This window comes from Fistularia commersonii, chromosome 22 (assembly GCF_037954325.1).
Source record: "Fistularia commersonii isolate RoL2024-O1a breed Wild chromosome 22, RoL_Fcom_v1.0, whole genome shotgun sequence".
Taxonomy (NCBI): domain Eukaryota; kingdom Metazoa; phylum Chordata; class Actinopteri; order Syngnathiformes; family Fistulariidae; genus Fistularia; species Fistularia commersonii.
In genome coordinates, this window is record NC_141305.1 from 13709168 (window position 1) to 13734052 (window position 24885).

At 39.4% G+C, this 24885-nt stretch overlaps 1 protein-coding gene across 4 annotated transcripts; it reads left to right on the top strand.

Annotated features, from left to right (window-relative positions):
- The first annotated feature begins 682 nt into the window (after nt 1-682).
- rabl6b (RAB, member RAS oncogene family-like 6b) lies at nt 683-23705 on the top strand. 4 transcript variants are annotated; one of them, XR_015107850.1, is made up of 18 exons: nt 687-803; nt 2843-3217; nt 6754-6888; nt 7187-7234; nt 7351-7380; nt 8781-8833; nt 8993-9081; nt 10044-10184; nt 11547-11652; nt 11978-12081; nt 13248-13639; nt 14423-14570; nt 15267-15470; nt 16956-17211; nt 17321-17507; nt 18974-19032; nt 19114-19527; nt 20941-23705. XR_015107850.1 is itself a non-coding variant. In XM_086169579.1 (17 exons), exons 2-17 carry the CDS (start codon nt 3088-3090, stop codon nt 19300-19302), a joined length of 2271 nt encoding a protein of 756 aa, XP_086025705.1. In that variant the 5' UTR covers nt 687-803; nt 2843-3087; the 3' UTR covers nt 19303-23705. The 4 variants fall into 4 exon arrangements, 2 of the variants coding, with proteins under 2 accessions (XP_086025706.1, XP_086025705.1); XR_015107851.1 differs by having other exon boundaries at nt 23019-23705; XM_086169579.1 differs by having other exon boundaries at nt 19114-23705.
- Nucleotides 23706-24885: the final 1180 nt, after the last annotated feature.

Consider the following 24885-nt stretch of genomic DNA (forward strand, 5'->3'; position numbering starts at 1 on the left):
TGTCATTGCTCATGTTGTCGCTTAGTTATGGTTGTCTATTTTCACCCTTACTATCTTTTTTTCCTCCTTTTTTTTTCCTTTTCCTTGATAGTATTGGCAGTTTTTCTCTCTGCTGTCTAAATATTTGTGGATGTCTTTTGATTTTTCTGTCTTTGTCTGTCTATTTATATTGATATTCATATTTATCGAGACTTATAACTGTTATGCTGCTGTGACAAAAGAATTTCCCCTATGGGGATCAATAAAGTTTATCTTATCTTATCTTATCTTATCTTATCTTATCTTATCTTATCTTATCTTATCTTATCAAACCAAGCCAAAGTATATGTAGGGTCCTGATGAAATAGGGAAAAATATACAGTTGTAAACAAAATGCTTTATTTTATTTTGTTTACTTTTATTTTTGAAATTAATGTCTTGGAAGTTTAGGGAGCAAATAGTTCAAACGTCTACATAGCCAAAGCCAACAAAGATTTTGTTATGTGGATTAATTTCAATGATGTCACACACTGTTAACTGTATGTAGTTATATGGATCCGAAAAAAGCGTGCAAACGTCATCACTTCATCGAAGAACATTTTAATACGAAGTCAATCAGTTCCTCCAAATAAGCTTTTGTTGTGAAGGTCTTAGCGGAAGTCAGTATTTGTTGTTTTTTTTTCGCTGCTCTTGACTCTTAGTCTTGCTTTATTTTCAAAGGAATGTCGCCGCTGTACTGTGTTCGTCGGGATGGAGGTGTATGTGTGACAGAGTTTTGGAATGAATTATGTCGGAACAGCTATTTCCAATCTTCTTAGATAACCGTGAGTATTTGGAGCTTTTGATACTCGCAAGACCTGGTCCATTCATTTTAATTTGCCGTCTTGTGTGAAGGATTCTAGAGAGGGAAGCTAAAGTTGTGTGTGCTGGCTTGCTACATAGCCTAAGGGTAACATTAGCTTCAGGATATCATTACCTTTGAGACAGGCTAGATTACCAACCTGGCCGTCTCAGCACCCTCCCAAGTCTGATCTGCCCTTGCAATAACGATATGACTATTTAGCTTTTTAGTATTTGCTGAAATAAATGTGTTTCATCGTGAGCCAATCCCTTTATCAATCGAGCTAATGGAAGGCTAATGCTAGGTAGTAAGGTTAAAAGGAAGATTGATTGAAAAACTCTCGTTTTGATGATGACTATACGACACCGCGACTCCAGATGTGATGCACTCTGCACACACGCTGCCACGCTGATATCGTTTTGTTACATGGTCTAAATACACTTCTCGTGAGTGTTGGGCCTCATTGTGATTTGACACGGATGTGTCACGTCACGTCCACCCATCTTAAATTCGGCTCTTGTTTAAATCAGTGGCGGAGCCGGTCATTGATTGCTTTCCGGTTAAATCACATACTGATCACGTCATCGAACCTAGCACCCCTTTGTTTATAATTCCCAACTGTTTTTTTTAAAAAAAGACATTTTTTTTCCTTTCTTTGAAGTATCACAGTTTGTCTATCTGGGCGTAGCTCTTGAATGTATCTATATTCCATGTTCACTCGGGTTGTTTCTCAATAGAAATATGTTTTAAACCATAACCCGAAAATTGATTGAATACTCGTTTGAGCCTCTCATCCTTCATGTGACAAACATGTGCCCTTCAAGGGATGTGTTGATCTTGTCATGTGGACACCAGTGCTTCTCACTGAACCGAGCAGCTCTCCGTGACTGAAACCATCTATATTACTGATACTGCAGTGTAACACTTAACTTTTTTTCTCTTCACAGTTAATGTTACCTCTCTTTCCATTTCTATCCCTAAATACTTTAAAATGAATCTAGACACTTCGCATGTTACTAGTATACGTGACCTCTTGGCCAGGTTATCTTTGCAAAAGAGTTGCTGATCTCAATGGTTTGTTTTTCTTTTTACCTGGTTGAATAAATGTCAATAATAATAATAAAAACATTTGGGCTTGTGAGTGCCTCCTCCAGACATTTCTACAAAGTTCTGGCAAATACAATAGTTTTTCAAAAAAGGGCGATATATTTGCTTTTTAATTTGAAAGACTTGTATGGAATTACAAAGTATAGACCCATTGCAACAAGAAGCATATTACTTTTCTTATTTGTAACATTGCTTAAAAACACTTGTGTTAAGTGCCAAACACCAATATGATCTCGAGTCAAGGAGTAACTGAACAATAGCTGAGATATTTGCATTTAAATTTTTGTGCCAAGGGCTTTGTTTGTTTTTTGTATTGTTTTATTCTTGCCCAAACAGAGTCTGTAACAGCAGTCCTGCACCAGACACAGTTCAGTATCACTTTGTTTCTTTTGCTCCTTTTTCGTTTTACTGTTTTCTAGTTTTATTTTTACTTGGAATTTGTACATCAGAGTTATTCATTTCAGAACCATGATGGCCAATGGTAAATTTTCATCAAAAGCAGACAGACAACTGGAATTTGGTGAAAAAATATTTTAACAGCTGCTTCAAATCCCTAATGAAAGTGCTCTTAGTCACTAGACAGATGGCACCTCAAGTAAAATAAAACAAAACCCATTGCTTTATATTGCGTATTAAAAATTTAGCAAAGATCTAGAGCAAATTAATATAACAACTCATCTAATTTGATTAATGCACATGATTTATTTTACACGTTCATTTGAAGTCCCAGTGTTGAGCAGTATCTTGATATGTCTATAATTTTATAATTCAGTTTGAGCTCTGTCTTTGTAAAACATCCTCTTCCACTGTGAAAATGTTCTGAACCAAGGTCATATTGGGGTTAATGTACAGAAGTGGACCTTGTGATTCTTTTTAAAGGCTCCCCTCTAACTGGTGTATTTTTTTTTTCCGCAGATGATGGGTGTAATAACATGAGTTAAGTTGCCTCTGCCTCAAACTGGTCTGTAGGAATACCTCGCCAGATTTCAGTGAACAGTTCAACTCAACGCTAAGGCATTTTAGAATAATTTCCTGCTCTCTGCTGGATATGGACCCTCAGCTTCACCATTAGGACACTTTTACACTTCGCTGTGATTTGGGTGCGATAAGCTGTCTGGAGATTCCAAGCGTTCGTTGAAATCGCGGTAAGCCTCGTCACCATGTTCTCAGCACTGAAGAAGCTGGTGGGGTCAGAGCCAGGTCAGCTCAGGGACAAGAACATCCCTGCCGGCCTGCAGTCCATGAACCAAAGTCTGCAGAGGCGCTTTGCAAAAGGCGTCCAGTATAACAGTGAGTTACCAGCTGTCAAATTCAGCCCTTTCATTCAGAAATGTCATTTAGCTCCAGAGTATAAATTTGATTTTAGTTGACTGTGATCAATCATTAATTATACCATTACTGACATTGCGTCGTAAATATTTATTGATTACTTTTTATTTATTCATACAATTTTACAAAATAGATTCACAATACATGGCTCAAACAGATGTGAAATTTAAAAAAAAAACCCTGTAGATACAGAAATAAGTACACAATTCATTTGAAATGTGTTGTCTGTGTCACCTTTAAAACATAAGTTAAAAAAACAAACAAACAAGATACTTCATTTTCTTTGTTACTCTTCATTTGGTCAATAGGAGATGCTGATACATAAGAAAAATATCTGACTAAATATAGCAAACACCAAGACCCTCATTTAGTGACTCAACATTATATTATGACTCTTAACATGACAACCTACTGGCTGCTGCTGGCTTAAAATAAAATGCTTTTCAAACTGATCGCTGAACAGAATATGAAAACCACTTCAACTAGGTTTCACACAAAACATGCTGCTTCTGCACATTATTGCTCCTACATACTGACACCATTGGTGCTTTGAGACATTTCTTGATCCATTTATGGCCAATATCTGACAAGATTTGTGTCCTACTGATATAATTGTATATCCCTTAATGTAAAATTATGTTATCACAAGCAGGTTTTGTGAGCAGGGAGGAATCAGAATCAACGGCTTTTCAGCTCGTTCATCCATCCATCCTCTCTCGCTTATCTGGAATTGGTTTCGGGTCAGCAGCCGGAGCATTGAGGCCCAGACCTCCCTTTCCCGCCACATGGTCCAGCTCCTCTTGGGGGACCTTGAGGCATTCCCAGGCCAGCTTGGAGACATAGTTTCATGTTGATCTCCCGCTCCATCCTTCCGTCACTTGTGAACAAGATCCCGAGATACTTTAACTCCTCCATTTGGGGCAGGACCTCTTCCCCAACCCAGAGTGGGCATTCCACCCGTTTCCAGTTGAGCACCGTGGTTTCGGATTTGGAGGAGCAGATCCTCATCTCGGCCGCTTCACACTGGGCAGGAGATCATGGACTGATGAAGCCATCAGAACCACATCATCTGCAAAAAAGCAAAGACTCAATCCTGCGGTCGCCAAAGCGGATCCCCACAAAGGGCAGCCCTGGCGGAATCCATCTCTCACCGTAAATGGGTCCGACTTCCAACCGGCAATGCGGACCAAGCTCAGACACTGTTCATACAGGGACCGACCAGCCCGTATGATGGGGTTCGGTGAGCCCATACTCCCAGAGCACGCCCCACAGAATTGTCCACAAGACAGGGTTGAAAGCCTTCTCTGGGTCCAGAAAACACATGTAGACTGGTTGGGCAAACTCCCATGCCCCCTTGAGGACCCTGCCGAGGGTATAGAGCTGGTCCACTGTTCCACGGTCAGGACGAAAACCACAGTGCTCTTCCTGGATCTGAGGTTTAATGATCCGGCGTACCCTCTTCTACAGCACTGCTGAATAGACCTTACAAGGGAGGCTGAGGCGTATGATCCCGCTGTAGTTAGAGCACACCCTCCAATCCCCCTTTTTAAAAAGGGGGATCACCACCCTGGTCCGCTAGTCCAGCGGCACTGTCCTCGACATCCTTGCAATGCGGCAGAGGCGAGTCAGCCAGTACAGCCCTCCAGCATCCAGAGCCTTGAGGAACCCAGAGCAGACCTTATCCACCCACGGAGCCCCGCGACTGAAGACTTTTTGACCGCTTCAGCAACTTCAGCCCCAGAAATAGGTTTGGTCATTCTGGAGTCCCCCAGTTCTGCTTCTTCATTGGAAGGTATTTTAACGGGGTTTAGGAGTTCTGGGAAGTATTCCTGCCATCGATCTACAACGTCTTGAGTTGAGGTCAGCAGCGCCCTGCTCCCACTGTACACACTGTTGACGGAGCACTGTTTCCCCATCCTGAGCCGCAGGATGGTGGACCAGAATCTCCTCGACGCCCACTGGAAGCCTTTCTCCTTGGAGAATAGCCCTCCATTCAACAACAGTTCAGTTTACCCACCATGGGTAAACTGAACTGTTGTTGAATGCACAGGCACAAACAACATTCAGAACCGGTCCCCTGAAGGCAGAGAAAGGCTACCCTCTCGTCCACAGGGTTGAGCCACAATGGGCAGGCGCCGAAACGGGGGGTAAACAATAGGGTCACACCTGCCTGGCTTCTCTCGCCGAGGGCAAGACCAGAATAAAAAAGGGTCTAGCCCCTCTCGAGATGCCTGTTCCAGACCCCACGTTGTGCGCCTAGGTGAGTCTGGCTATATCTAGTCGGAATCTCAGCCTTGTGCACCAGCTTGGGCTCCTTCCCTGCCATAGAGGTGACAATCCATGTTCCAAGAGCAGCCGAGGATCAGACCGCCAAGGTCCGCCTGCTCCAGCTACCGCCTGGCTCGCGTTGCACCCAACCCCCTTGGCTCTTCCTATGGGTGATGAGCCCAGGGGGAGAGGGACCCATGGTGTCCCTTCATGCTGTGCCCGGCCGAGTCCTATGGGTGAAGAGCCGGCCACCAGCCGCTTGCCACCCAGCTCTGCACCCGGGCCTGGCTCCATGATGGGGCCCGATGACCTGCGTCCAGGCAAGGGAAAATTGTGTCCAACAATTGTCTTCTTCATGGGGGTCTTTTGAGCCCCACTTTGTCTGGTCCCTCGTCTGGCACCTGTTTGCCTTTGGTCACCCTTCTAGGGGCATAAAGCCCTCGACAACACAGCTCCCAGGATCCGTGGGACGCGCAAAACCCCTCCACCACAGTAAGGTGGCAGCTTAGGGAGGGGATGATATATTTCTCTGTTCAAAAACCATCTGTCTAACAAGCCTCCTTTTCATTTGTACTTATGTAAAAAAATCAAATCTTTGTAGTTAACAGTTAAGACAATTTATATTTCATTGTATTTCTTATTCTTCCTCCTTCCTACTATATCTATTACTGTTATGTTTTTGCTTGAAACTCTGGCACAACAATTTCCTTCGGGATAAATAAAGTTGTTCTCATCTCATCTCATCTCATCAAAACTGAAAAAAAAATGAACTGAACAACTGAACATTCATGTAGAACTTTTGATAGGATATCACATTTCATTATATGTTGTCTGAATAAAATCCCAAGATAATTGTGTGATTCAACATTTTAAGATAAAACAAATACTTAAGAAATGGAAAATGAGTTGGCCATTGAGCCTTGTAACTTAAGAGCCCCTAAAATAGTTTTCAGTAGTTTAAAACTCTGCTTGCACTGACAACTTGAAAATTTGACCAAAATAGACCAGGAAAAAAAATGCAACATTATTCTTTTTCATCAGGAAACATACTTTATCATTGTTTCTATCTGGCCAATGTATTTTATTAAATTAGCAGATGCAATGACATATAATATCGGTTGGTTTCTGGATTATGTTATTTGTACCGCCAGGCCTTGTAGGGAAGCTAATAAACATATTTCAGTACTATGACATTCAGGTTATTTTATGATGTTTTACTCTCCCTCTAGTGAAAATTGTGATACGGGGAGACAGAAACACAGGGAAAAGTACTTTATGGCACCGACTGCAGGGTAAGAAGTTTGTGGAGGAGTACATTCCCACTCAGGAGATTCAGGCCACCAGTATCCATTGGAACTACAAAAGTAAGTCATAAACCTGTCCAACTCTGCAACTAATTTCATCTCATCACCTGTTATTGTTTGGTCACATTGACACTTGCTGTTTGTCCCCCTGCCATTTATTTCAGTGGCTCCATATCAAGGTAAATGTTAGCTTAAGTCTTAGACTAGCTCTCATGTAACTGTCTCCACAGTCAGCAAATCAACCAAACTGGTTGTAGTTACCTCCTCCCTATCAGGGTAACTCAAGAACCTGTACATGTTTTTCTTCAGCTGCTGTCCATGAATAATTTACCTCCTCCCCCCTTTCTGTATGTCTCAGCCACTGATGACGTGGTGAAAGTAGAGGTGTGGGACGTGGTAGATAAAGGTAAGTTTGATCACCCGGCTGAGTTGACAGGGGACTCATGACAACACACGTGCATGGTCACTTGTTTTTTTCTCTCATTATTGATGTCTTTTCTGCGCCTCCCACAATCATCTCAGGCCAAAAATATCCTCTTCCTGAAGGTGGAGGTGAGACATTTAATTTGTTTGCCTGGCGTGGTTTTGCCCCTAAGCCTTGTTCCCCTTTTATCTGAAAGTCAATATTTTGAAGTCTGGCTTTTCTTGGGCGTGCTGTGTGGCTACCTTTCACAGTATGGCGAGTTTTGTTTCTGCCCTTGTTGTGCTTAGATAAAGCCTAAGCATCTCTGCAACATGAGTTCCAAGAAGTAACTTCAAATCTTATTTATTTAACTCTTTGAACCCTCAGATCACCTGAATAACTCCCTCTTGAAAAGCCAGGGCAAGAAGAAAGTGTACTAAATCAGTGTATTGAACACAAATAACCAAAGCCGTACCAAAAATTGGTTCATCATTTTGACTCTCACAAAGGGTAAAACAAAAGACAAAATTCAGCCCAACACTATTTTTTTTCATCTAATTATCAGTAATGTTTTTATATGAAATTGTACTTGTCAAAGAAATTCAACGTTTTGTTATTTATCTCTCTGTTTGTTTATTTATGGAAGATGTAACTTTATAAAAAATTGAACAAAATGTGAAAATGATTCAAAGCAGTACTTTTTCAGAGTTGGAAGTATTTTTTAATGTTTGCTTTATTCTTTGGAGTGCAGACCGGCTTTGCTTGATGCTTGGTTGGCTCAGTTTTTGTGGCAGATGAGGGGAGGCTACCCAATTATCAACCATCATTATTAAGATAATATTTTTTGGGCAGTTGAATTGAGTTAATAGCTCAGACAACAACAGAACTATAAGATTCACATGTCCTTACATCATGACAGGGTTTGATTTATTTTAAATGTAAATACATAGCAATAAGATTTAACAGCCAACTCAGGTAGTGAAAACTCCTATTTTTCTGAAAAAAGAAATGATAAAGTAATACAATGGCCTGTATCAGTGTTCAGCTACTTGTTCTTATTCAGCATCCAAAGACTTGTCTGCCATCAGACTAAATGTGAGACCTGTTGTTCAGATTTTCTTACTATTTCTAATGGTTTTCTGAAAGAATTAAGAACTGTGTATGCCCGATTCGTCCTTCCTTGGGTCAAAAAGGCAGGAGAGTGGTTCCATATTCATTTAATATCTCTGCTGAGCAAGTAAAAATTTAACGCGCACATATGGGTCACAGTTGATTATTATTGTTCGCAGCAAAAATTTACATTTTCAGTTCTCCTGATTGCCTTTATCATGTTGTGTGATCAAAAATATAGAGGAGCAAAAAGTGCTGGGGGTTCAGAAGGTTAAACAATGAACTGTTGAATTCAGGCTGTGAGATACTTTTCCACATGAAAAGCAGCTATTCAGCTTTGCTTAATTGCTTCACACATCACTACACCATGAACTGATGTAAAAGAACAATATCATTTGTACCGAACCTAAATCTGATTCTAGGGGTTTTTTTCTTATAGGCAAAGGGAAACGACGTGGAGACAATTTGAAACTGGAGAATGAGCCCCAAGAGGTGACAATCACATGGCATGTCATGTGTTTCGAATTAAGGCTTCTGTGTAGCATGTGGGCCTGTGTAAGATGTGACCAGAGGCCCCCTCATTTATTAATGATTATATGATGCTCTCAGATATGTGTATTTGCTGTATTGTGTTTTTTGTGTATGTTGCAGTCTGATGAGGTGGCCCTGGATGCAGAGTTCCTGGATGTTTACAAAAACTGCAATGGAGTCATTATGATGTTTGACATCACCAAGCAGTGGTGAGAGCTTTGTCCGCCTCCCCAGCACTCCAACTTCCATCACTTTCCCATCAGTAATATCTGTAAAGATACAGTTTCAGTTTGGGGTCTTTTTTTTTCTTCTCTCTCTTGCTGTCTCTCGCCTTTACATCTCAAAGGCCTTAAAAATTCTAGTCTGGCTGTCTCAGGCCACAATAGGAGGATTTTGTTTCTAGAATGTCAGCATTAATGCTACTGGGGAATCGATACACCAATAGGTATTTAAATCTGTGGTCATATATATCACAGCATTTGCACTGAGTAAGTTTACTCAAGGAATTAGTTTTTCGTTTTTTCCAGTGTGTGTTTCTCTTTTTTTTTTCTTTTTCTTTTTGTAAAATCTCTTTTGTAAAATCTCTTTTTAACATTTTTAAGGGTCACATTTTATCAGCCAGTTGCTTTGAAAATATGTGTATACATTTCAAGGAACAATGGAACTATGTCTAAACCTGCAAACAGGCATTTCCAATCACCTGAATATCACCAATTTACACATTGAAATGAGAACAAATTATGCATTCATATTACTTTTCCTCAAGTTTAACCAGTTCATGGTTATTTCAGTACATAGATATTTAGAAATTATGATGCCTATTGTGTATTCCTGTGTATACAATATTACAATAGTAGTCAAATAAAACTTGAAGAAACTAGGCACCTTTTCATATTAGAATATCAACAAAGATTTTAAAATATTATTTGTAGATGCAAAGAGAGAATTTGTTTGCATCACCATAACAGTTATTTCATTGGAGCTGGTAAACCAAAACCTTTCTAAAAAAACTGATTTTTCATTTATCAGTTCTCCAGCAAAATATTTCAAATAAAATCCTTTCAGTCGTAAATTGTAGATTTATGCAGATTTTGAAAATAAAGAGTATTAACCTACCACTGTTAGTATTTCTGTATGCCTGTTTTTTATTCTTATTATTCTGTTGTCGCAGGACATTTAACTACATTTTAAGGGAGCTACCTAAAGTTCCCACCCATGTTCCAGTGTGTGTGCTGGGAAACCATAGGGACATGGGGGAACATCGCGTCATCCTGCCCGACGACATACGAGACCTCATTGCCGGATTGAACAGGTAACAACCAGCTCAAATTCTTTCCCTTCATTTTCCTCCAGCAGTGTATTAGACCAACAGCGAGAGACAGAGAGATTGATTTCTGATTAGTAATGCTATTTAACAATAGGTTCACACAAAGTTTTCCTTAAATTTGGTAATGACAAGTATCTCAGTTTGCCAAAATCCTAAAAGCCTTGTCATGGATATTTATGTAGGGGTTTGTGCTCCACAAATATAATTCGGCACTACAGACCAGAAGAACACAGAAACCGTCATTAGTTGGATGTATAATTAACAAAATGATGACAAAATAGATTAAGCTGTTGAATTTGTTGTAAATCTTGCAGCAAGTGCATAATCATATTGTATGTAAAACATAATTCAAAATGCTGAAAACAGACCTCTTCACCAAGCACTCCTGAAAATATACCTCTCCACCAAGCACTACCCCACTAATCGCACTTAGCCGCCCCCCCCCCCCCCCCAAAAAAAAAAAAAAAAGAAGAAATGAATGTATGTATGTATGTATATGGTTTTGAGATGGCTATTTGGTAGAGTGATCACTTCTGACTTCCGACCACTGGTACTTTGGATCTTTGGTGACTGATTTGCACTAAATGCTGTTTATTGAAAGCAAGCATAGAAATTTCTAATTTGAGTTTTTTTAATTATATTGTTGTGCCACAAAAATCGTTTCATATCAGTAGGGGGGTACAGGGTCACCGACAGCCAACCTTTATCTGGTTGATAATTTCTTTTCAAATGTTGTCTTTAAGAGAAGAATCTGTCAAAAGCTGTGACTATTTACAGGAATATTATTGGGATAACAATTCCAGGGAATTTCAGTGTTTTTGTCATGATTAGTATTTGTAAGTTGTGAGGCAGGAAAAAAATAACCAAATTCTGAAATGGTTGCTGTGTTGCCACCTAGTGGCTAAAATAGTCAGTGCAATCTCAACCTGTTGGACATGTAATAAAATACAGCGATTTCTGTGTTGTTTTTTTTTTATATACCTTGTGTGGTGTTCGGGTCTATGGGCACACACACACAAAAGTGAAAACATCCCACAGCCCCGAACACCACACAAGGGTTAATTGTATGAATCACTTTTAGAGTTTTGGCAATATGAGCTTTCAGATATACTGTGTATGTCAAAAATAAAGTACTTTCTGACCTTAATGATTTTAGTTTTTTTTCACAAGGATAACAACATCTGGGGATTTTAAAGAGCTCAACTATAATTTTAATGACTGTTTTGATACATTTCTGGGGACTGGAAAGACATAAATGCAACTGTTCAGATTTATTTCTACTCCTTTCCTTTACAAATAAAAGAAAAAAAAAAATTTAAAGGCAGCAATATTTGCTTTACTTTGCAGACCAATGGGATCATCTTACATTCACTACGCGGAGTCCTCTATGAAGAATGGCTTTGGCCTTAAATACCTGCACAGGTTCTTCAACATCCCCTTCCTGCAGTTGCAGGTCAGCTTTCACTCTGCTCGTTCATTCATCCATCTACATCTGCTGCTCATCCTGCACTCAGGGTGGCGGGGGATGCCGAAGTCTATCCCAGCGGTCATCGGGCGAGAGGCGGGGTTCACCCTGGACTGGTCACCAGTCAATAGCAGGGTCACATATACTGACATACAGACTCAATGATCCTGTGATACTTTAGTGTTGGATGATATAGGCAACAAAATTACTTTGTGCTTAGAGTAGAGCCCCTTAGATTAAAGTGTAGGGTAGATCTGTGAGAATTCTTGAGTGTCATATTGTTTTGTGTGTTTTTGCATGTGTGTGCACACAGAGGGAGACCCTCCTGAGGCAACTAGAAACTAACCAGCTGGACATGGATGCCACGCTTGAGGAGCTCTCTGTGCAGCAGGAGACAGAAGATCAGAACTATGAGATGTAACATCTGCTTTTCTTCTTTTCAAAGTAATATCAGGGTTCCCATTCATCCTCACATACCTGAGAAAATGCATCACTGATTTTCCAGTCACAGGAAAACATGGAAATTTAAAGAAAAAAAAATTCTGGAAATCTTGTGTTATTGAGGAAAATTGTTTGCCAAACTGACAACGCTGCCAGTTTAAAGACTGACATGCTCTGTAAGGTCTTAACCTTATTCTGTCCTATTAACCCATTCATGCAAAATCGGAAATTTTTATAGATCCTTACAGAATCTTTAAAGATAGGGGTGCCCAATACGTCAATTGAAGGTAATGTCGGTAGATTGTATGCCAAATTCTACCATCCATCCTCTCTATGGCTCTTGGCAGTTGATTGAAATGCAGTAGTCCCTCACTATATTGCTCCATTTTCACTTTTTCTGGTATTTATCACTTCAGTTCTTTTTTTATGGTAAAATACATATTTTCCAGGGTTGCGACCAACCAGAGCATGGTGTTCTGTATCCTGGGCTCTGATTGGCTCAGCGTCCGTTGCATCATTCTCTGCATCTTCTGTGCATAGAATGCATTCAGCATCTATCGCCTTGCGATTGTAACACATTTATGCGTATAGAAAGTGTTTATAAGAGTATTGGTAAGGTTAATAAGAGTGTGGGGAGCTTTAAAATACTAATCAATAATAAAATAAAAATATGGTTGCTACTTTGCAAATTTTTCATTCATAACAGCTGGTCCAGGAGCGTAATCACTGCGATAAACAAGGGACTACTGAGTATTTTTGTAACACACGAGTCACCATGCATGTGCAGTCAACTGCATGCAAGCAACTGCAAGCTCCAGCCAGCTAACAGGCACATTAACCTTTCAAATTATCTATTGTTTTTTCATCGTCATTTGAGAAGTACCTCCCAAGGCCAAAAGGTTTGGGCACCCCTGCTTTAGACTAACCTGATTAGATACAAAACAAATCTGTATATACTCTCATCATTGGACATTTGAAAGTATCTTGTTTGCCATTACTTCATCAGGGAGGAACATGGGTGTTTGGTTGCACCCTTCCCTTCTGTAACCAATGTAGTGACGGGAAAAAAAATTGTTAGCAAAGAGTGGGAACCCTTTATGTTCTCATCAGTTATTGAGTATTAAATACTTTCACATTTCCAGTTTCCTTGAGAACCTGGAGTCTCGCAGTAAGGGCTATGGCTCACCTGGTCCAGCCAACGGTCAGAGTCCCTCCTCGGGCTCCCAGTCTCCTGTCGTGCTTCCGAGTGGGGCGTCCACTGGCAGCTCCAGTCCCAGCACGCCTCAGCCCCCCATTTCCTCCCAGGCACTACCACAGTCTCCATCTGTATCAGTGTCCTCCCCTATACCCCCTGTTGCCACAGCCGCAAGCAGAGCAGCTTCACCCACATCTGAGTCCAAGCCATCGTTAGCCCAGTCCCCAGAGCACCTTCAGTCTTCCATAGCTTCCACAGCAACTGCGCCCCAGAAACGCAGCTTCATGTCCCGTTGGTTTGGGTCAGCTCCTGCTCCTGAGGCACCTGCTTCTGCAGCCGGTGAGTGTCCTTGGGATATTACCGCCATCTTCCAACTGTCTACTATTGACTGATGGGGCTGGGATGTGTTTTCATGTCATTTCAATGTCATGGACGCTATACATTCTAAAGCTGCAGTATCCATGACGTACATTTCACAAGCTGTATTGAGGCAGCAACAGCTCTTGCCTACAAAATCCTGTAATAGTGACCGAAGAAAGAATTCACGCTCAAAGTAAAGGTTAAAAACATGGATCAGGAACTGATCAACAGGTTCACTTCGTTTTTATGCAGTGGTATAGACACCAGATCACCCCATATGTCTGTTTTTATTCATTTTTTTCCATTTTACTGACTCTTCTGGCAGTTAAAAGATCAACCCGGGTCTCTTATTTAACTAATAAAGGGTGGGTTTAAAGGCACCATATTTTTATAACATCATCATTCAAATACAAGAGTATTTTACTTTCTTTTTTTTTCTTCCTCTTAAAATCCTTTCTTAATTGTATGTTGTTTCCGAAGCTGTGGAAATAAAATTCCATGTTTTGAAAATAATAGCTAAAAATCAAATGTAAAAAAAGCAGCCATTATTTCTTGAATCAGCTTAAAGATGACTTCCATGGTCACAAGGCTGTAGCTCAGCCTGGATGGGTGGTATTACTGCCATGTGATTTCTCTTGCAAGGTTTTTGTGATAAACAAAGTAATGTGGCGCCGCTATGCTGAAAGGTTTGGAACATTTAAACTTGGTTTACAAGTCGTTAGAACAGTTTTAGAGGCAACTCAAACTTCTCAACTTCTTTAGAAGAGTCGTCTGCTCCAGTGTGTCGTACAACGGTTCAGAGTGTTGATGACTTTGTGCCTGATGAGCGACTGGACAGGAGTTTTCTGGAGGACAGTCTGCCCTCTAGGACTAAGATTCCTCAGCTGGCCCCTGCTGCTGAAAGTGACAGGTGACTTTCCATCCTTTTCTCAAGATAGAAATTATAATTTTTCTTGAAAATGTTCTTTATTTTACAAGACTGATTTCAACCTTTCAACCTGAGAGTTATTTAAAAAATGGTAGTGATATTAATAACTTTCCTATTGATCTAGTACCTTAAAACGAATAAGGAAATAAATCCGTTAAGAAATTCTATCCATAAAAAAAGCAGAGAATAAAAGAAAATGACAAACAAAAGTAAATGAAATGCATGAATTATAGTTGCGGTTTTCAGATTTGATTGTAATTGTTAAATGAGGTATAAATAATGTAAAAAATAAAGAATTGAACAGATCACATTAGACATAAACAGCTCATCATAGAAAAATGTGTTTGTAAATTTGTTGTCACGCTAAATAACTTCATTAATCATTAACACCTTCCAGTCAGGTAGACATTTGACAACCCTATATGCAAAGTGTTTCCATTCTGTGTTCGCAAATGCTGTTTTATTTCTGTCTTTCAAAAGGTAGTAATCCGTTTCCCACTCACCTTTCTTTTAGAATAGTAGAGTAGAGATACTTTCTTGATCCCCAAGGAAATTAAGGTTGAACATATTCATGATGTCTGCAAGCTGTGATAAGTTGGCATGAAAGTCCTTGTTGAAACACCCTTCTGTTTTGCCTGTCAATGAAAATGCAGTCATCCTGCTCTCTTTGTTTTCCAGTGATGGCGAGGACAGAGTGAACCCCATGGTGTCCCGTTTCCAGGATGAGCTGGATCCAGATGACACTGAGCCCAGCCCACCCCTGCCCAGGGCACTGCCCCCTGGCAAAGAAATCACTCTGACAAGTGACGAGGAGGAAGAGGTCCCATCAGTTCCTGCTGTCATAGAGGACCAAGAGCTGGACTGTGCGCCTGAGCTGAAAGCGTAAGTCTTGCCTTGCAGTCTGTTACAACACTCATAAGATTAAAAGATAGGGAGATGGAGTGCGAGAGAAAGCATAGGTTCGTTAGAGATGCGTTTTTTTAATCTGACTCACGTCTTCCACGAGTTAATATCATGCACATCCATTATTACAACCGGGCAGTAATATTTGAGGTTTCTTGCCAGCCCAAGTGTTGAATGAATGTAGAGTTTCTATCCAATATTTTCCATGACTTTAACATCAATCTGAAAAAAAGGGTCATTTTATTCATTATGGGCAAACTTCTCTTCAGTAAAACTACTCTTTAGTACTACTGTCATGCGCCCAGTGGTTTATGAAAGAACTTGTTTTTGGAAAAGGAGCTGTTAGGTAAATGTAGAAAAAAAATATACTTTTCACCTTTCTAAGGTGGTGGTAGCCAACCAGTCAACCAGGCCACATTTTTACTTTTGTTACTGCAAAGACCCACATCATACACATGGGCATATTTAAACTGCCCCCATCATTTCCCCTTGCTCTTTCTCACACAGAGACCTTTGCTGACCCAGATTTACTGCATTTATCACACATCAACATGATAATGAGCTAAACTGACTTCTACATTAATTCCACAGGCCAGTTATTTAAACAATGAACATTGTGTGCACTGTCTCACAAACACAAACTCTCAGTTCAACCAAGTATTCAAACAAATAATATAATTCACAACAGCTTTTTTTGTTTAAAAGCGGATTCTGTCCAACCTACTGAAACATTTAAAAAAAAAAAGCCTTTTTCTTACTTATTTATTGAAAAAAAACGTGCTTTTCATCATATTTATAACATCTTTGAAAATATTGTCCTAACTTTTGGTTTCAGATTTTTGTTTATTTTGTGTACTATTTCAATGTCTTTCATGCAATGTTGGTACAATGTTGTTTTACCGAAGGGACCAATTTAATTAAAAATTGAACAGAAAAGGTTCTGAATACACTGAGTGATTGAGTGAATACATTTATATTTAGAAATGCCTTTTTTCTCAAAACTAACAATTTGAAATGACAGTCTGCAGTGAAAATGTCATTTTACTCAAATTAGGCCAAAATGTCTTGAAAAAAAGTCTCAAAAACTACATAAAAGCATCAAGCTACATAAAATGACTTGGAAATTAATAAATAATAGTAAGATGGAAATCAGCTGTTGTTGACCCCCAGGCTCGTTGTCCTGCACTAAAGGGAAAAAAAATAAAGTTTTATTTTGTGTACGGGCAGCTCTGGAGTGTATCTGTTTATCTTGAGCGTAAATGTTGGTATTCTCATCGGAACTTGTCTGATTGTCAAAAAAATGGGCATATTTTACAGTTATGTCAATGCCATCAATGGCAAATTCCATTTGTAGCTCTCAGTCGTATGAATGTTGATAATATTGAGTAATAGAATCGATTTGCCTCATGTATCCCCCAAAAAAAAACAATTTGTTAACCTATGTTTCATATGGTGTGGTTTCAGGCCTGTGATCAACACCACAAAACCAAGGGTGGCCTCTAAAGCCCCAGAGCACCGAGGCCCAGCTCCAATCTGTCTCACCCTGACCCCAGCAGTGGACCAGCCAGCTCTACAGCCGGCCAAGAAGAGGGGAAGCCCAACCAAGGCTGAGGACTCAGACACCGACCCCGAGGCCCCTGTTGCCCAGCAGATGCTCTCCTTTGTGATGGATGACCCTGACTTTGAGTCTGAAGCATCAGACACACCAAAAATAACAAAGGTCAGGATTGGATTCACTCTGAGACTGAAATTAGGCACATAATGAGCCTTGGAAGAATCTACAAGTTATCCTTTGTTTTGTTTTGTTTTGTTTTTTCTGCTCACCACAGAGTACATTTCCCATAAGGGATGAACTCCTCTCAGACCTCTCAGATGACGACATACAGTCAACCAAGGTGCCAGAACCTCTGAAGCAAACTGTGATCTCCTTTAAACACAAAGACGATGCTGATCTCTTCGGCCTCGGCTTCCAGGAAGAGGCTCCTGCACCCAAAGAAAGTAGCGAGGAGCAAGAGGGTAAGTCATCTAGCAATTTCCATGTTTTCAATGTATTTCAAATATGAATAGTTAACTCAGTACACAGTAATGGACAACAAAAGACAATGCAGAAGGTGGACTACAAAATGAACTTGCATTTGAAAATGTCCCACAGACATAACCTGATGGTTTGCTCTTTTATATGTTCTACCCCATCCATGCTCTTCTGTCACACAATAGCTCTGGAATTAATTGTGATGACTTAATTCCACTTTTTTTCATTCTATTACTTCCTTGCTTAATTTTTTGCGGCTCTTCTGCATCAGTTTACATTGGTCATGTTACAAATCTTTAAACCACTGACCTACCTGATTACGTCTTACACATTGTACTGTCATCTCCGTTTCCCCGAATTTTGATGATCCCCACTTACTTTTAGTAAACCCCCCCCCCCCCCACACACACACACACACACAAACTCACACACACACACACACACACACACTCACACAGATAAATAACTCAGCTCTTCACAAGCAGATGGCACCAGTCAATGTTAATCATTTAAACAGTAAGACTTGGAATGTGATTATGAACTGCACTTGCCAAAAGTTTTCACCTCCACTCAAGTAGGGTTTTCTAATGCAATTTGTGATGGTGAATTTGAGTGATGACACGGCTATATTCTCCACATAAGGTGTGTTTGCTCTCAGGAATGATACGATGCGACAAAGTAGATTAACTGCTCGTGAGATCACTAGCTGTTTTTTGCTACCATTTCTCTAATAGTACACTAAATCACTGTAGTCGACCAGAAGCCAAGTGCTACTGATTCAACATGAGCGATATGCCAGAAAAGGAAGGACTCCAGCCCAATTGCGGACGTCAAAACAATGAGGATCATTCAACAGTCGAACAGCACATCCAACTGCTTTTGCCTCTTATATAAACTGAAAACAATGCTGTGAAATATTGAACCACCTAAGACACACTGATCAAGCACTTTGCACACTCAGAGTGAAGCCCTGCTAGATCTAAACTCGCAACTGTTTTCCGACAAATCAATATAATTGCCAAGGAGCTTCGAGTGCTAGGATCTTATTTCTATTTTGACTACCAGAAACCATTTCATGCAGTTACAATTGTAAGGCAGTACAAATTCAGTCGTGCCAAAGCCATGGTGTATTGTTTTTTGTGATCAAGGTTCTCATGGATTGAATGGACATCTGATTACCACTAAAGAATTGTGTCTAGGCTACTATACATTATAAATATACATTCTTACCATAAATAAAACGTTGCTTTTCAGAGTTTTAGCCATTTTATTGGTTTTATAGGAAAATTGCATCAAACATGTTGGGTTTGTCGTACTTTTCGTAATTACCGGTACATTTTTTTGAAAAATTGTGTCTGTGAAAATGATAATGTTTGACACCTTTGACAAATGTATCCTTCACACAAATGTACCGGTACTTCTGATTTGACTTTTTTTTTTTTTTTTTTAGAAAAGGAGAGCAAACACTCCAATAAAGAAAAGAAGAAGAAGAAAAAGAAAAGTAAAGAGGTGAAGTGCCTGTCATGCACATTAATAGGCTTGTATAAAAGTGAGTTTTGTCAGTTCTCTTGACAATGCTGCTTTTTCCAGGAGGACGAAAAGAGTAAGAAGAAGAACAGATACAAGAAAAAGGAAAAGGACGAGGTGGGGGCTGGAGAAGAGAAAGAGAAGAAGAAGAAGAAATCTCGAACCAAGAAAAGCGATGTGGACGAGCTGGAGGACTTCCTAGGCGGAGGGGCATCCACCAAAAGAGACGATGGGGATTATGAGGAACTATAAAGACTCCTGTTTTTTTCCTTTTTTTAATTAGGAAAATGGAGCCGCAGAACAACAACAAAGAGCATTCAAAGTCAACCTCCCGGTTCCTGAACTTGTATGTGTGTGAAGTGGCGTCTCCAAGCTGTACGCAATACACAGGGCGACCAGTGGCACCTGGTTCCAACCAGCCCTGCAAGCTCCTCTCCCGCTGCCACTTCCGCTCCATCTCCACCCAACCAACATGGAGTAAGTCATGATTTTACCTTTGATGGTCGTGCAGCTGCCACAGTTTGAGCTCTTTGTACTTTGACACGACTGACTGAATATGTTGGTTTCATCCTTTTTTTGATTTCACTCACAATCGGCTGCTGTAAATAGGATTCCGTGTAATGTCTGTGCGGTTGATTTAATAGAAAGCATGCCCAAAATGATGACTGACTCTTTAAGAGACACCATTGTGTTTCTTTCTTTGATTCCTACCGTTCTAATTGTTGGCTTAAATATTTAATGACAGATCTTTGTCCAGACTTGCTCTTGTGTCTAATTATGAATCCCGAAGCTAAACTGAGAGTTGATTCATTTATAATATTCTTCCTTCAGCCACAGAAAAAACATGTGTCCTCATTTTCTGTCAGAGTGCTCCTTGAGGAATAGGAATGTCTTTCTTTGTGACTTTGCACCAAAATCCAGGCCAAGCTGCCATTTTCTTTATGTTTTTTTTTTTTTTAGCCAGACATTGATTACCAGGCTAAATGTATATTCCCTTCTGAGCATCTGGAAATCACTCACAGCAATTATTACTCGATAATCCATAGATAACCACATAGTTGTATTAGTTAAATTTGATTTACACAGCAACTGTCAATCAAATCATCTATAAGGTAAGATAATTTTAAGTTTGGAGATGAATGCACAAAAGTTGTATTAAGGGGATCAAACTAAACATGAGTTTTTAAGATAAGTTACGCCAGAAATGAATTAAAGAATTATGGAAGCATTAAGAACAACAATAAATGTTAAATTCTCAGTTCTGCAAGGTGTAGAGAATATAGGCTAAAATAGAGGTGTGTCAATTTGGTACCATAGAATGAAATATGTCCTGAGGGTCAATGGTGAAAGTTGTTCAAATGTAAGCATAGAAAATAATAGTATGAAAGTAATCAAACACTATATTAGATCTTTGAGAGGAGCTCAACTTTAAATTACGTGTGTGCGCACACACACACACACACACACACACACACACACACACATATATACAATTTCACCTCTGTTTTTTGAATAAATAGTCATTTAGAAGAAACTAGGGATATGGAGATGGCCTCTGCTGTACCGCTGTTTTTGTTTTTTCCAAAACTAGAGGACTGCAGCCATTTCGACAACATGGTTATCATGGCTTGTTTAAAACTGTGAACAACCATGCAAGTTGATATAATCACAGAGAGCAGAGAAAGTGCAGGTCAGCTTATGTTTGTGTTCCATGCAGTATATAGTTGTCTCCAAGGAACCGCTGCATTGATTGTTTTGACTGTGCTTGTAAATAGTCTGTCCAGACCAGTCTACGCCAGTAGATTGTGACCAATTCTCAGATTATTGACACACATGCGGATTTAAAAGATGTAACATAGCTGATGACAGTGATGTCCTTTTGACCTACAGACAGACCCTCTGATATAAAGATTTCCTACATACAGACCCAACAGTGGGAGCGGACATCTTTCACCAGCTTGTTGCCCAGGTGACACAGCCTGTCTGCAGGTGTGTGTAAAAGAAAACAAAAAAAAAAACTAATTTAGCTGCTGCGGCTCACACCACTGTGTCTTGACATGCAAAATGTCAGTGCTGCTATCGCACTACATTCGGTTTGGAATAATCACAGTTTACCAATGATGTCTCTAATATCTGTTAAGTGCTAGTCATATTTAGTACAAAAACAATTGGTATGATAATGCCTTGCTGTTGGCTCACCTATTATAATTAATTAAACAAGAGACATCTGACCCTTTAATAGCCTTCTTGGGTCAAACTCTGCACATCCATTATTCCAAAAGTGAAACTCAATCATTCAACATTGCAGCAATAACAAAATAGCCTTTTTGGGCAGGACTATAAATTATTGGAAGAAATTCTCCAATAATGTCTGTCGCCAATAAAACCGAAGTTTCTGGAATGTTTGCAGCAGAGTGTGACACTGACAGGCAGTCCAGCTGGCCTCCAGCAAGGATTATCAAAGTAATACATAGGGAGATACATACATGGATTTCAAAATGCACTTATCTTCCTGAGTTGAGGTGATTTTGAAGAAGGTACTTATAACTTTGCCTCTGAAATATGTTTTAGCCTCTGTCTGAACATTGCTTTTAATGGTAAAATAACAGCCACTGCCTTTTCAGAAAAACGTAATGGAAAATATCTTTGCCAGATGTGTGGGTCCCCTGTCTGATTGACCCTGCACCAAACTTCAAGTCAAATTTGGTGCCAAGACAGTTAAAATGAGACACATTGACGGATTCATGTAATTTTTAGTGAAACATAGTTTAATTGTTCTAAATTCCTTTCGAAAGGCCCTGATGGACAAGTGAGTATACCTGGTTATGTTGCCTAGAAATTGACAAAATGGGAAAAACTATGACTATAAATATGAGGATGATCAGAACCATGTTTTATTTCCATGCAATCATGATATCTGTATGATAAATTATAGTCTGACACACTACACAAATGATTGTCCCGAATATAATGAATTTGTTATACATACGTACATACATATATTCAAGTGGTTGAAAAAGGCATCTCGACAACTTTTTCCAAATGCCCTTCAAAAATAAGAAATAGAATTCAACCATCATCAAACTGACATGATAATAAATGCTGTCATAGATTTCAAAGGTTTTTCCTAGTTTTCATGGAATTTTGAGGTGACCTATCAGTAAGAACTTGTGAATTTTTTGTTATTTGCAGCATTCAGTTTATTTTCGACTCTAAGGAAATATTTAGATTTTAGTTAAATCAGTTGACATTTCAGGACATAACCTGTAACTTATCGATCTTGGATAATTTGCAGTTACTTGAGCCCTTTAGCGTTAATCTGTATCTCATCAGGTTATTGTCATCAAATCCAAGCAGAATACGAAGTTGGAAGAACAGTTGCCGAGATGACATGAAACTTTTTCTGCCAGCAAATATCTTTTCCGAATGATTTCTGTTATTTTGAGTGTTTTCCAGGTTGTGGCTGATTGACACTAAGCCTTGGCGTTCTTAGACAGGTTAGATATTTCTTCATGGTTGACAAAGGCCTGTGCCCCCTTCCTTGCAGGCCCTATCCACACTCTTCCTGTTTTCTGTAAATGCCTTAAAATGAAAGGTTATAACTGGGCAAGATGCACTTCATGAACCATTTTAAGTGTTCTTACTGTTAAGTGTTAGGTAGCTCCAGTGGAGAGTGTTACACCCACCACCACCAATCTTTCATTGGTTATAAACATGTTGTAAAATTGCAATGAATCGTTACATTTGTTCGTCTTTAGTTTGCTTTTCATTGTAAAGTTCATCATTTTAAGGGGTCTTAGAAACTGTGTATTTGTAATTCTCAGTGTTTTATCCTTGTGTTATTTATTGGTTTTTGTTTTTTTGTTTTTCGTTTTGCTGCAGGATGGCAGAATTGTGTTTTGTGCTGAACCTTCCTTCAAGTGTAAACAAGTAATGCAGTTTTTTTTTTTTTTTTTTTTTGTCTGCAGTACTTCTTCCAAAGGTTTAATTTCTCACTATTCTTGGCAAGGGAAGTACACGGTCATAAAAACTGCTGAACTGCAAAGCAAGAAAATGCCTGTTCATGATAGACCAGTGAACTGTACCAGCTCCTGCAGATATTGCATCACCAAGAATGAGGGGCATCATTAGATGTGTATTTTTAGACTGACAGACGTCTTACACTTAACATCTCATATGGCTCCTTTTGGTTTACAAAGAACGTATGTTTGATATTCCAAAGGTGAAACTATGCAGCATTGATCCTGAATACTGTACACTGCTCTTTTGTCTTGTAATGTGATTAAGGATATATGCTGAAAGCACAGTTTCAAGGGAAGCATGAGACTTCCATGTAAAGCAAGAAGAGGATGTATAAAGTATATAGAGAATAGATATATTTGAAGAGGTTTTTTCAAAGATGACGTATACACCATTGGGAGGAAAACTACACCGGAACTCCCAAATTCCAACATTGTTCTGAAAGTCTGAAGTAATAACACTTTTGGTGACAGATGCACTTTGAAATAATGTATTAAGGGTTTCTTTCCCGAATGGATGTGTAACTTTTGAAATGAGTCGCTTCATTTATTTTCCACCCCATGACATGTTCCATCTTTACACTATGTGTGAATTTGCTTGTTTGGCTTGTCCAATAAATGCAAACTTATTTCTTCATACTTGAATTTCTCAGGTGTCCTTTTTCATAAAAAGTTTCTTTTAACTTTTGAGAAATGAGAATTAATGAAGGACTCTAGAACTGTTCTTGTCAATCTTGGACTTGAATTTCCAGTTGAGGGGTGAAACATCTTCAAGTGAAGAAACTCAAGTCCAGTTGTCACGATAAGAAGATTTCAACAAGAATTCACCATGACCTGGATGATTGAGAACCTCCACTGACTCGAGAACTGTCTTTGTGATGAAGTGAAACCAGAAAGACACAGACTGACGTTTGAGTTTTATTTTGACAATCAGGAAAAAACAGGTGAAATCATGGTTCCTTTACTTCTACCTACAAGGATGGCAGATATTTGAAATTAAAGTAGAGCTACGGATAAAACAGCTTTTGAGAGGTAGTGTGGTCACAGTTGCCATAAATCTCTGTAAAGACTTCTCTCACACCACTAATTCTATTGTCCAAGAGCTAATCAACGTAGAGCAAAATATCTGCTGCAATGTCCTATATTTCCTTAAGTCTACTTCATGCATTATTGATTTGCAATAATTGATTATCAATATCTTAAATGTGGCATAGCACTCAAACTTATTACCTTATTTAAAAAATGAGAAGGTTACCTTAGGTCACCCTAAATTTTTGGTGTCCATGGAGTTGCATGACTACCAACTTTGAACTTCATGTTCTTCAGTCTTCATTGTATTAAAAGAAATTCCAATTGTCAAACCCAACTGCTTCTAACAAATTCAATACGTATGACACGAAGGACATTTCCTGTGTCATATCTTTCACCAACATATTCCCACTTGTTAAATTAGCTCTGCTCTTTCAGACTCCATCCGACTCCATGCTGCGTATCCTGCACGGAGGGTCACAGGGGGTGCTGGAGCTCCCAGCTGTCATCGTGCGAGAGGCGGGTCCACTCAGGACTGGTTGCCAGTCAGTTGCTGGTTCTCTTTCAGATTCAACGCCATAATTTTCTACCAGTAAAGAGCAATATTGAAGTTATTTTTGTAATAACTTGGAATACTTCATTCTTTCTTTCCCTGCAGTATGTATGATGTACTATCACTATACTATGGCTTCAAGCTTTTTATCATCTAAGTCTTTTTTTCTGTTTTTCTTTCAGCCTCTGCTACTAAGGGACAAGCTGCGGCTCATGGGTGTGGATAGTCATATCA

Bases quoted from the DNA above. Each gene is read 5' to 3' on its own strand.
- rabl6b (XM_086169579.1), top strand. From the start codon at position 3,088: ATGTTCTCAGCACTGAAGAAGCTGGTGGGGTCAGAGCCAGGTCAGCTC. The intron at 10,185-11,546 runs GTAACAACCAGC...TTTACTTTGCAG, and splicing joins CTCATTGCCGGATTGAACAG to ACCAATGGGATCATCTTACA. The intron at 11,653-11,977 runs GTCAGCTTTCAC...GTGTGCACACAG, and splicing joins TCCCCTTCCTGCAGTTGCAG to AGGGAGACCCTCCTGAGGCA.